We start from the raw sequence: 13,316 nt of genomic DNA on the forward strand, positions 1-13,316 counted from the left end.
GCTGGGAGCTTTATGTTGGGACGGTTTGATTGGATAGTAGCTGGGAGGTTTATGTTGGGACAGTTTGATTGGATAGTAGCTGGGAGGTTTATGTTGGGACAGTTTGATTGGATAGTAGCTGGGAGGTTTATGTTGGGACAGTTTGATTGGATAGTAGCTGGGAGGTTTATGTTGGGACAGTTTGATTGGATAGTAGCTGGGAGGTTTATGTTGGGACAGTTTGATTGGATAGTAGCTGGGAGCTTTATGTTGGGACAGTTTGATTGGATAGTAGCTGGGAGCTTTATGTTGGGACAGTTTGATTGGATAGTAGCTGGGAGCTTTATGTTGGGACGGTTTGATTGGATAGTAGCTGGGAGGTTTATGTTGGGACGGTTTGATTGGATAGTAGCTGGGAGCTTTATGTTGGGACAGTTTAGGGTGGAATGCATGTACTTCCTGAATGTTCCTGAATGCTGAATGCTGTCTACCTGTTAAAGTCCCGACTTCTAGTGGACCTACTGGACTCTAGTCTCAACCAGAACCTACTGGACTCTAGTCCCAACCAGAACCTACTGGACTCTGGTCTAAACCAGAACCTACTGGACTCTGGTCTAAACCAGAACCTACTGGACTCTGGTCTCAACCAGAACCTACTGGACTCTGGTCTCAACCAGAACCTACTGGACACTAGTCTAAACCAGAACCTACTGGACACTAGTCTAAACCAGAACCTACTGGACACTGGTCTCAACCAGAACCTACTGGACTCTGGTCTTAACCAGAACCTACTGGACTCTGGTCTTAACCTACTGGACTCTGGTCTCAACCAGAACCTACTGGACACTGGTCTAAACCAGAACCTACTGGACACTGGTCTCAACCAGAACTTACTGGACACTGGTCTCAACCAGAACCTACTGGACACTGGTCTCAACCAGAACCTACTGGACACTGGTCTCAACCAGAACCTACTGGACACTGGTCTCAACCAGAACCTACTGGACTCTGGTCTCAACCAGAACCTACTGGACTCTGGTCTCAACCAGAACCTACTGGACACTGGTCTCAACCAGAACCTACTGGTCTAAACCAGAACCTACTGGACACTAGTCTCAACCTACTGGACTCTGGTCCCAACCAGAACCTACTGGACTCTGGTCTAATGGCATTTGGCATTCCTTTCTCCCGTGGTACTACTGTCAATAAAATGTAAAGGTCGAGATTGAAATCTAAATGTATAATATTGTAACTACCCACAAGTTGACATTAATTCAAAACATAAAATACTGCCCCTTCCTCTCCCCTTTCCATCCCTCTCTTACTGCCCCTTCCTCTCCCCTTTCCATCCCTCCCTCTCACTGCCCCTTCCTCTCCCCTTTCCATCCCTCTCCCTCTCACTGCCCCTTCCTCTCCCCTTTCCATCCCTCTCTCTCACTGCCCCTTCCTCTCCCCTTTCCATCCCTCTCTCTCACTGCCCCTTCCTCTCCCCTTTCCATCCCCTCTCTCTCACCGCCCCTTCCTCTCCCCTTTTCATCCCCCTCTCTCTTACTGCCCCTTCCTCTCCCCTTTCCATCCCTCTCTCTCTTTACTGCCCCTTCCTCTCCCCTTTCACCCCTCTCTCTCACTGCCCCTTCCTCTCCCCCTTTCCATCCCTCTCTCTCTCACCGCCCCTTCCTCTCCCCTTTCCATCCCCCTCTCTCTTTTACTGCCCCTTCCTCTCCCCTTTCCATCCCTCTCTCTCTCACTGCCCCTTCCTCTCCCCTTTCCATCCCTCTCTCTCTCACTGCCCTTCCTCTCCCCTTTCCATCCCTCTCTCTCTCACTGCCCCTTCCTCTCCCCTTTCCATCCCTCTCTCTCTCACTGCCCCTTCCTCTCCCCTTTCCATCCCCCTCTCTTACCGCCCCTTCCTCTCCCCTTTTCCATCCCTCTCTCTCTCACTGCCCCTTCCTCTCCCCTTTCCATCCCCCTCTCTCTCACTGCCCCTTCCTCTCCCCTTTCCATCCCTCTCTCTCTCACTGCCCCTTCCTCTCCCCTTTCCATCCCTCTCCCTCTCACTGCCCCTTCCTCTCCCTTTCCATCCCCCTCTCTCTCACTGCCCCTTCCTCTCCCCTTTCCATCCCCCTCTCTCTCACCGCCCCTTCCTCTCCCCTTTTCATCCCCCTCTCTCTTACTGCCCCTTCCTCTCCCCTTTCCATCCCCCTCTCTCACTGCCCCTTCCTCTCCCCTTTCCATCACCCTCTCTCTCTCTGCCCCTTCCTCTCCCCTTTCCATCCCTCTCTCTCTCACTGCCCCTTCCTCTCCCCTTTCCATCCCCCTCTCTCTCACTGCCCCTTCCTCTCCCCTTTCCATCCCTCTCTCTCTCACTGCCCCTTCCTCTCCCCTTTCCATCCCTCTCCCTCTCACTGCCCCTTCCTCTCCCCTTTCCATCCCCCTCTCTCTCACTGCCCCTTCCTCTCCCCTTTCCATCCCCCTCTCTCTCACCGCCCCTTCCTCTCCCCTTTTCATCCCCCTCTCTCTTACTGCCCCTTCCTCTCCCCTTTCCATCCCCTCTCTCACTGCCCCTTCCTCTCCCCTTTCCATCCCCCTCTCTCTCACTGCCCCTTCCTCTCCCCTTTCCATCCCTCTCTCTCTTTTACTGCCCCTTCCTCTCCCCTTTCCATCCCTCTCTCTCACTGCCCCTTCCTCTCCCCTTTTCCATCCCCCTCTCTCTCTCACTGCCCCTTCCTCTCCCCTTTCCATCCCTCTCCCTCTCACTGCCCCTTCCTCTCCCCTTTCCATCCCTCGCTCTCTCACTGCCCCTTCCTCTCCCCTTTCCATCCCTCTCTCTCTCACTGCCCCTTCCTCTCCCCTTTCCATCCCTCTCTCTCTCACTGCCCCTTCCTCTCCCCTTTCCATCCCCCTCTCTCTCTCTGCCCCTTCCTCTCCCCTTTCCATCCCTCTCTCTCTCTCTGCCCCTTCCTCTCCCCTTTCCATCCCTCTCTCTCTCACTGCCCCTTCCTCTCCCCTTTCCATCCCTCTCTCTCTCACTGCCCCTTCCTCTCCCCTTTCCATCCCTCTCTCTCTCACTGCCCCTTCCTCTCCCCTTTCCATCCCTCTCTCTCTCACTGCCCCTTCCTCTCCCCTTTCCATCCCTCTCTCTCTCACTGCCCTTCCTCTCCCCTTTCCATCCCTCTCTCTCTCACTGCCCCTTCCTCTCCCCTTTCCATCCCCTCTCTCTCTCTGCCCTTCCTCTCCCCTTTCCATCCCTCTCTCTCACTGCCCCTTCCTCTCCCCTTTCCATCCCTCTCTCTCACTGCCCCTTCCTCTCCCCTTTCCATCCCTCTCTCTCTCACTGCCCCTTCCTCTCCCCTTTCCATCCCTCTCTCTCACTGCCCCTTCCTCTCCCCTTTCCATCCCTCTCTCTCTCACTGCCCCTTCCTCTCCCCTTTCCATCCCTCTCTCTCTCACCGCCCTTCCTCTCCCCTTTCCATCCCTCTCTCTCTCTTTTACTGCCCCTTCCTCTCCCCTTTCCATCCCTCTCTCTCACTGCCCCTTCCTCTCCCCTTTCCATCCCTCTCTCTCACTGCCCCTTCCTCTCCCCTTTCCATCCCTCTCTCTCTCACTGCCCCTTCCTCTCCCCTTTCCATCCCTCTCTTTTACTGCCCCTTCCTCTCCCCTTTCCATCCCTCTCTCTCACTGCCCCTTCCTCTCCCCTTTCCATCCCTCTCTCTCACTGCCCCTTCCTCTCCCCTTTCCATCCCTCTCTCTCTCACTGCCCCTTCCTCTCCCCTTTCCATCCCTCTCTTTTACTGCCCCTTCCTCTCCCCTTTCCATCCCTCTCTCTCACTGCCCCTTCCTCTCCCCTTTCCATCCCTCTCTCTCACTGCCCCTTCCTCTCCCCTTTCCATCCCTCTCTCTCTCACTGCCCCTTCCTCTCCCCTTTCCATCCCTCTCTTTTACTGCCCCTTCCTCTCCCCTTTCCATCCCTCTCTCTCACTGCCCCTTCCTCTCCCCTTTCCATCCCTCTCTCTCTCACTGCCCCTTCCTCTCCCCTTTCCATCCCCCTCTCCTCCCTCCCTAGGCCTTCACTATCCCAGTGATCCAGATAGTGTATGAGACTCTGAAGGATCAGCAGGAGGGGAAGAAGGGGAGAACAGCTGTGAAGACTGGTGGAGCAGGTAAGACAGACAGACAGACAGACAGACAGACATCTCTTTGACCTGTCGTCAGTGCTTGAAGTGGGCCGGCGCCATCCGGCGTGGAGTCTCGGCCCGGTGTGGCGTCTCGGCCGGCGCCATCCAGAGAACAACCGTAATGCATTTTTTTTTTTTTAGGGCCAGTACCGATTTTTTTTTGGGGGGTCAAGATCAATATTCAATGTCATTAAATTAGGAAGTTGATGTTTCTCAGAGACGGCTATATATCCATTAATACAATTATACTTTCAGACAATACATGTGCCTTTGGTTAAAAACTATGTCACATAAGATTATTACAGTCTGGTTAATACAGGTGGTGTTATTGATTAACTGGGTTAGATGGTATCGGTCTGGTTAATACAGGTGGTGTTATTGATTAACTGGGTTAGACGGTATCGGTCTGGTTAATACAGGTGGTGTTATTGATTAACTGGGTTAGATGGTATCGGTCTGGTTAATACAGGTGGTGTTATTGATTAACTGGGTTAGACGGTATCAGTCTGGTTAATACAGGTGGTGTTATTGATTAACTGGGTTAGACGGTATTGGTCTGGTTAATACAGGTGGTGTTATTGATTAACTGGGTTAGATGGTATCGGTCTGGTTAATACAGGTGGTGTTATTGATTAACTGGGTTAGACGGTATCGGTCTGGTTAATACAGGTGGTGTTATTGATTAACTGGGTTAGATGGTATTGGTCTGGTTAATACAGGTGTTATTGATTAACTGGGTTAGATGGTATCGGTCTGGTTAATACAGGTGGTGTTATTGATTAACTGGGTTAGATGGTATCGGTCTGGTTAATACAGGTGGTGTTATTGATTAACTGGGTTAGACGGTATCGGTCTGGTTAATACAGGTGTTATTGATTAACTGGGTCAGATGGTATCGGTCTGGTTAATACAGGTGGTGTTATTGATTAACTGGGTCAGATGGTATCGGTCTGGTTAATACAGGTGGTGTTATTGATTAACTGGGTTAGATGGTATCGGTCTGGTTAATACAGGTGGTGTTATTGATTAACTGGGTTAGACGGTATCGGTCTGGTTAATACAGGTGGTGTTATTGATTAACTGGGTTAGATGGTATCGGTCTGGTTAATACAGGTGTTATTGATTAACTGGGTTAGACGGTATCGGTCTGGTTAATACAGGTGGTGTTATTGATTAACTGGGTCAGATGGTATCGGTCTGGTTAATACAGGTGGTGTTATTGATTAACTGTGTTAGATGATATCGGTCTGGTTAATACAGGTGGTGTTATTGATTAACTGGGTTAGATGGTATCGGTCTGGTTAATACAGGTGGTGTTATTGATTAACTGGGTTAGATGGTATCGGTCTGGTTAATACAGGTGTTATTGATTAACTGGGTCAGATGGTATCGGTCTGGTTAATACAGGTGGTGTTATTGATTAACTGGGTCAGATGGTATCGGTCTGGTTAATACAGGTGGTGTTATTGATTAACTGGGTTAGATGGTATCGGTCTGGTTAATACAGGTGGTGTTATTGATTAACTGGGTTAGACGGTATCGGTCTGGTTAATACAGGTGGTGTTATTGATTAACTGGGTTAGATGGTATCGGTCTGGTTAATACAGGTGTTATTGATTAACTGGGTTAGACGGTATCGGTCTGGTTAATACAGGTGGTGTTATTGATTAACTGGGTTAGATGGTATTGGTCTGGTTAATACAGGTGGTGTTATTGATTAACTGGGTTAGACGGTATCGGTCTGGTTAATACAGGTGTTATTGATTAACTGGGTCAGATGCTATCGGTCTGGTTAATACAGGTGGTGTTATTGATTAACTGGGTTAGATGGTATCGGTCTGGTTAATACAGGTGGTGTTATTGATTAACTGGGTTAGATGGTATTGGTCTGGTTAATACAGGTGGTGTTATTGATTAACTGGGTTAGATGATATCGGTCTGGTTAATACAGGTGTTATTGATTAACTGGGTTAGACGGTATCGGTCTGGTTAATACAGGTGGTGTTATTGATTAACTGGGTCAGATGGTATTGGTCTGGTTAATACAGGTGGTGTTATTGATTAACTGGGTTAGATGGTATCGGTCTGGTTAATACAGGTGTTGTTATTGATTAACTGGGTTAGATGATATCGGTCTGGTTAATACAGGTGGTGTTATTGATTAACTGGGTTAGATGGTATTGGTCTGGTTAATACAGGTGGTGTTATTGATTAACTGGGTTAGACGGTATCGGTCTGGTTAATACAGGTGTTATTGATTAACTGGGTTAGATGGTATCGGTCTGGTTAATACAGGTGGTGTTATTGATTAACTGGGTTAGATGGTATTGGTCTGGTTAATACAGGTGGTGTTATTGATTAACTGGGTTAGATGGTATTGGTCTGGTTAATACAGGTGTTATTGATTAACTGGGTTAGACGGTATCAGTCTGGTTAATACAGGTGTTATTGATTAACTGGGTTAGATGGTATCGGTCTGGTTAATACAGGTGTTATTGATTAACTGGGTTAGACGGTATCGGTCTGGTTAATACAGGTGGTGTTATTGATTAACTGGGTTAGATGGTATTGGTCTGGTTAATACAGGTGGTGTTATTGATTAACTGGGTTAGACGGTATCGGTCTGGTTAATACAGGTGTTATTGATTAACTGGGTTAGATGGTATCGGTCTGGTTAATACAGGTGGTGTTATTGATTAACTGGGTTAGATGGTATTGGTCTGGTTAATACAGGTGGTGTTATTGATTAACTGGGTTAGATGGTATTGGTCTGGTTAATACAGGTGTTATTGATTAACTGGGTTAGACGGTATCGGTCTGGTTAATACAGGTGGTGTTATTGATTAACTGGGTTAGACGGTATCGGTCTGGTTAATACAGGTGGTGTTATTGATTAACTGGGTTAGATGGTATCGGTCTGGTTAATACAGGTGGTGTTATTGATTAACTGGGTTAGATGGTATCGGTCTGGTTAATACAGGTGGTGTTATTGATTAACTGGGTTAGATGATATCGGTCTGGTTAATACAGGTGTTATTGATTAACTGGGTTAGACGGTATCGGTCTGGTTAATACAGGTGGTGTTATTGATTAACTGGGTCAGATGGTATTGGTCTGGTTAATACAGGTGGTGTTATTGATTAACTGGGTTAGATGGTATCGGTCTGGTTAATACAGGTGTTGTTATTGATTAACTGGGTTAGATGATATCGGTCTGGTTAATACAGGTGGTGTTATTGATTAACTGGGTTAGATGGTATCGGTCTGGTTAATACAGGTGGTGTTATTGATTAACTGGGTTAGACGGTATCGGTCTGGTTAATACAGGTGTTATTGATTAACTGGGTTAGATGGTATCGGTCTGGTTAATACAGGTGTTATTGATTAACTGGGTTAGATGGTATTGGTCTGGTTAATACAGGTGTTATTGATTAACTGGGTTAGATGGTATCGGTCTGGTTAATACAGGTGGTGTTATTGATTAACTGGGTCAGATGGTATCGGTCTGGTTAATACAGGTGGTGTTATTGATTAACTGGGTCAGATGGTATCGGTCTGGTTAATACAGGTGGTGTTATTGATTAACTGGGTTAGACGGTATCGGTCTGGTTAATACAGGTGGTGTTATTGATTAACTGGGTTAGATGCTATCGGTCTGGTTAATACAGGTGTTATTGATTAACTGGGTTAGATGCTATCGGTCTGGTTAATACAGGTGGTGTTATTGATTAACTGGGTTAGATGGTATCGGTCTGGTTAATACAGGTGTTATTGATTAACTGGGTTAGATGGTATCGGTCTGGTTAATACAGGTGTTATTGATTAACTGGGTTAGATGGTATCGGTCTGGTTAATACAGGTGTTATTGATTAACTGGGTCAGATGGTATCGGTCTGGTTAATACAGGTGTTATTGATTAACTGGGTCAGACGGTATCGGTCTGGTTAATACAGGTGGTGTTATTGATTAACTGGGTTAGATGCTATCGGTCTGGTTAATACAGGTGGTGTTATTGATTAACTGGGTTAGATGGTATCGGTCTGGTTAATACAGGTGTTATTGATTAACTGGGTCAGACGGTATCGGTCTGGTTAATACAGGTGGTGTTATTGATTAACTGGGTTAGATGGTATCGGTCTGGTTAATACAGGTGGTGTTATTGATTAACTGGGTTAGATGGTATCGGTCTGGTTAATACAGGTGTTATTGATTAACTGGGTTAGATGGTATCGGTCTGGTTAATACAGGTGGTGTTATTGATTAACTGGGTTAGATGGTATCGGTCTGGTTAATACAGGTGGTGTTATTGATTAACTGGGTCAGATGGTATCGGTCTGGTTAATACAGGTGGTGTTATTGATTAACTGGGTTAGATGGTATTGGTCTGGTTAATACAGGTGGTGTTATTGATTAACTGGGTCAGACGGTATCGGTCTGGTTAATACAGGTGGTGTTATTGATTAACTGGGTTAGATGGTATTGGTCTGGTTAATACAGGTGGTGTTATTGATTAACTGGGTTAGATGGTATCGGTCTGGTTAATACAGGTGTTGTTATTGATTAACTGGGTTAGATGATATCGGTCTGGTTAATACAGGTGGTGTTATTGATTAACTGGGTTAGATGGTATCGGTCTGGTTAATACAGGTGTTATTGATTAACTGGGTTAGATGGTATCGGTCTGGTTAATACAGGTGGTGTTATTGATTAACTGGGTTAGACGGTATCGGTCTGGTTAATACAGGTGGTGTTATTGATTAACTGGGTCAGATGGTATCGGTCTGGTTAATACAGGTGGTGTTATTGATTAACTGGGTTAGATGCTATCGGTCTGGTTAATACAGGTGTTATTGATTAACTGGGTCAGATGGTATCGGTCTGGTTAATACAGGTGTTATTGATTAACTGGGTTAGATGGTATCGGTCTGGTTAATACAGGTGTTATTGATTAACTGGGTTAGATGGTATCGGTCTGGTTAATACAGGTGTTATTGATTAACTGGGTCAGACGGTATCGGTCTGGTTAATACAGGTGGTGTTATTGATTAACTGGGTTAGATGGTATCGGTCTGGTTAATACAGGTGTTATTGATTAACTGGGTCAGACGGTATCGGTCTGGTTAATACAGGTGGTGTTATTGATTAACTGGGTTAGATGGTATCGGTCTGGTTAATACAGGTGGTGTTATTGATTAACTGGGTTAGATGGTATCGGTCTGGTTAATACAGGTGGTGTTATTGATTAACTGGGTTAGATGATATCGGTCTGGTTAATACAGGTGTTATTGATTAACTGGGTCAGATGGTATCGGTCTGGTTAATACAGGTGGTGTTATTGATTAACTGGGTCAGATGGTATCGGTCTGGTTAATACAGGTGGTGTTATTGATTAACTGGGTTAGACGGTATTGGTCTGGTTAATACAGGTGGTGTTATTGATTAACTGGGTCAGATGGTATCGGTCTGGTTAATACAGGTGGTGTTATTGATTAACTGGGTTAGACGGTATTGGTCTGGTTAATACAGGTGGTGTTATTGATTAACTGGGTTAGATGGTATTGGTCTGGTTAATACAGGTGGTGTTATTGATTAACTGGGTTAGATGGTATTGGTCTGGTTAATACAGGTGGTGTTATTGATTAACTGGGTTAGATGGTATCGGTCTGGTTAATACAGGTGGTGTTATTGATTAACTGGGTTAGACGGTATTGGTCTGGTTAATACAGGTGTTATTGATTAACTGGGTCAGACGGTATCGGTCTGGTTAATACAGGTGGTGTTATTGATTAACTGGGTTAGATGGTATCGGTCTGGTTAATACAGGTGGTGTTATTGATTAACTGGGTTAGACGGTATCGGTCTGGTTAATACAGGTGGTGTTATTGATTAACTGGGTTAGATGGTATCGGTCTGGTTAATACAGGTGGTGTTATTGATTAACTGGGTTAGATGGTATCGGTCTGGTTAATACAGGTGGTGTTATTGATTAACTGGGTCAGATGGTATCGGTCTGGTTAATACAGGTGTTATTGATTAACTGGGTCAGATGGTATCGGTCTGGTTAATACAGGTGTTATTGATTAACTGGGTCAGATGGTATCGGTCTGGTTAATACAGGTGTTATTGATTAACTGGGTTAGATGGTATCGGTCTGGTTAATACAGGTGGTGTTATTGATTAACTGGGTTAGATGGTATCGGTCTGGTTAATACAGGTGTTATTGATTAACTGGGTTAGATGGTATCGGTCTGGTTAATACAGGTGTTATTGATTAACTGGGTTAGATGGTATCGGTCTGGTTAATACAGGTGTTATTGATTAACTGGGTTAGATGGTATCGGTCTGGTTAATACAGGTGGTGTTATTGATTAACTGGGTTAGATGGTATTGGTCTGGTTAATACAGGTGGTGTTATTGATTAACTGGGTTAGATGGTATTGGTCTGGTTAATACAGGTGTTATTGATTAACTGGGTTAGATGATATCGGTCTGGTTAATACAGGTGGTGTTATTGATTAACTGGGTCAGACGGTATTGGTCTGGTTAATACAGGTGGTGTTATTGATTAACTGGGTCAGATGGTATCGGTCTGGTTAATACAGGTGGTGTTATTGATTAACTGGGTCAGATGGTATTGGTCTGGTTAATACAGGTGGTGTTATTGATTAACTGGGTCAGATGGTATCGGTCTGGTTAATACAGGTGGTGTTATTGATTAACTGGTTTAGATGGTATCGGTCTGGTTAATACAGGTGGTGTTATTGATTAACTGGGTTAGATGGTATCGGTCTGGTTAATACAGGTGTTGTTATTGATTAACTGGGTTAGATGATATCGGTCTGGTTAATACAGGTGGTGTTATTGATTAACTGGGTTAGATGGTATCGGTCTGGTTAATACAGGTGGTGTTATTGATTAACTGGGTTAGATGCTATCGGTCTGGTTAATACAGGTGTTATTGATTAACTGGGTTAGACGGTATCGGTCTGGTTAATACAGGTGGTGTTATTGATTAACTGGGTTAGACGGTATCGGTCTGGTTAATACAGGTGTTATTGATCAGGGGGAAAAACGATTTAATCCATTTCAAAATAAGGCTGTAACTTAACAAAATGTCCACTGACTTTGAGATGGGGATTGTGTTACGAAACGTTTTTTTTTTTTTTTAAAGCAACCGCGATTGGTCGACCGTCTGCTGGGTGGGGCGTTTTAGGAATTCAACCAATGACGGAACATCTCTGTCAACGACACCATGCAATGCATCCTGGACCAAAGAGGAAGACGAACAGGACTGGGCCCTCCGTTTGAGAGAGAGGAGAGAGAGAGAGAGAGAGAGAGAGAGAGAGAGAGAGAGAGAGAGAGAGAGAGAAGAGAGAGAGAGAGAGAGAGAGAGAGAGGAGAGAGAGAGAGAGAGAGAGAGAGAGAGAGAGAGAGAGAGAGAGAGAGAGAGAGAGAGAGAGAGAGAGAGAGAGAGAGAGAGAGAGAGAGAGAGAGAGAGAGAGAGAGAGAGAGAGAGAGAGAGAGAGAGAGAGAGAGAGAGAGAGAGAGAGAGAGAGAGAGAGAGAGAGAGAGAGAGAGAGAGAGAGAGAGAGAGAGAGAGAGAGAGAGAGAGAGAGAGAGAGAGAGAGAGAGAGAGAGAGAGAGAGAGAGAGAGAGAGAGAGAGAGAGAGAGAGAGAGAGAGAGAGAGAGAGAGAGAGAGAGAGAGAGTGTTAATGATTTAAAAAAAAAAAAAGTAAATCTTATAAAATGAGCAACAAGTCAATAAGATAGTTCTGGGAGCTAGCCGTTCTCCTCTGGGAGCTAGCCGTTCTCCTCTGGGAGCTAGCCGTTCTCCTCTGGGAGCTAGCCGTTCTCCTCTGGGAGCTAGCCGTTCTCCTCTGGGAGCTAGCCGTTCTCCTCTGGGAGCTAGCTAGCCATCTGCAGCTAACACACAATCACGTCACGCAGCTGAAGTTACAGCTAATTACATGCTTTTTCAAAGCTTTTTTTTGTTTTGTTTCTGTTGCCAATTCTTTGTTTCTATCCGTTTTTATAATGAGACTATTTTATTTTTTTAATGAATTTTTCTGGATTAGAGAAGCTGTTAGGTTGGTCACATTCCTTCGTATGCGTGACGTGGTGAAGATCGTTACCAAAACAAACTTCAATGTATTTCACACATCAAGGCTTCACCCCCCCCGCTGCTAGGTTAGTACATGGAGAAATATTCATTATTCACCCCCCCCCCCCAAGGAAATTAGGTTCATATATTGACTGGCTGGGCTGTGGGACAGTGGATAGAGCGTTTAATTAATCCATTGGAAATGTTACACGTGGAATATGGTGATTTTATAAACTCACTGCTATCGACCAATCAGCAACCAGGATCCAAAACAACCTGTTTTTTAAATAATATAATGATATTGTTGTGTTTGTAATCATACATTTGACCCGCCTGCGTTTCTGTCTGTTCCAGTCTTCAACAAATGGCAGATGAACCCGTATGACAGAAGCACAGCTTTCGGTGAGTCGGAGAGCTCATTGTGTCTCTTCCTGTGATGTAGGATGGTACTTCCTGTTACGTTTTTAAGCACTACTGCGTTCCCTTCAGCCATTGGACCAGACGGACTGTGTTGTCAAAGCAGGGAGTTTAAAGAATGGCATGGCTGTCGCTCTACCAAAGCCATCACCAAGGGTAACACACACACACACACACACACACACACACTCTACCAAAGCCATCACCAAGGGTAACACACACACACACACACACACACACACACACACACACACACTCTACCAAAGCCATCACCAAGGGTAACACACACACACACACACACACACACACACACACACACACTCTACCAAAGCCATCACCAAGGGTAAACACACACACACACACACACACACACACACACACTCTACCAAAGCCATCACCAAGGGTAACACACACACACACACACACACACACACACTCTACCAAAGCCATCACCAAGGGTAACACACACACACACACACACACACACACACACACACACACACACACACACACTCTACCAAAGCCATCACCAAGGGTAACACACATACATGCATACATACATACATACACTACCAAATGTACACATGCTGCTCCATCTCTTATCTCTCTCTCTCCACCTCCTCTCTCTCTCCACCTCCTCTCT

General features: G+C 45.6%; 1 protein-coding gene across 1 annotated transcript in view; it reads left to right on the plus strand.

Annotated features, from left to right (window-relative positions):
- Nucleotides 1-452: 452 nt before the first annotated feature.
- Nucleotides 453-13,316, plus strand: part of LOC106593293 (ATP-dependent RNA helicase DDX1) — a gene marked incomplete at its 3' end in the record, with an annotated part of 48,597 nt that continues 35,733 nt past the window's right edge. Inside the window, exons 1-4 of the mRNA XM_045713922.1 lie at nt 453-1,064; nt 4,043-4,139; nt 12,611-12,658; nt 12,746-12,829. Of these exons, the coding sequence (XP_045569878.1) occupies nt 453-1,064; nt 4,043-4,139; nt 12,611-12,658; nt 12,746-12,829 (841 nt within the window). The remainder of the gene's footprint in view (nt 1,065-4,042; nt 4,140-12,610; nt 12,659-12,745; nt 12,830-13,316) is intronic.

Source organism: Salmo salar, unplaced genomic scaffold, assembly GCF_905237065.1.
Source record: "Salmo salar unplaced genomic scaffold, Ssal_v3.1, whole genome shotgun sequence".
Classification (NCBI taxonomy): domain Eukaryota; kingdom Metazoa; phylum Chordata; class Actinopteri; order Salmoniformes; family Salmonidae; genus Salmo; species Salmo salar.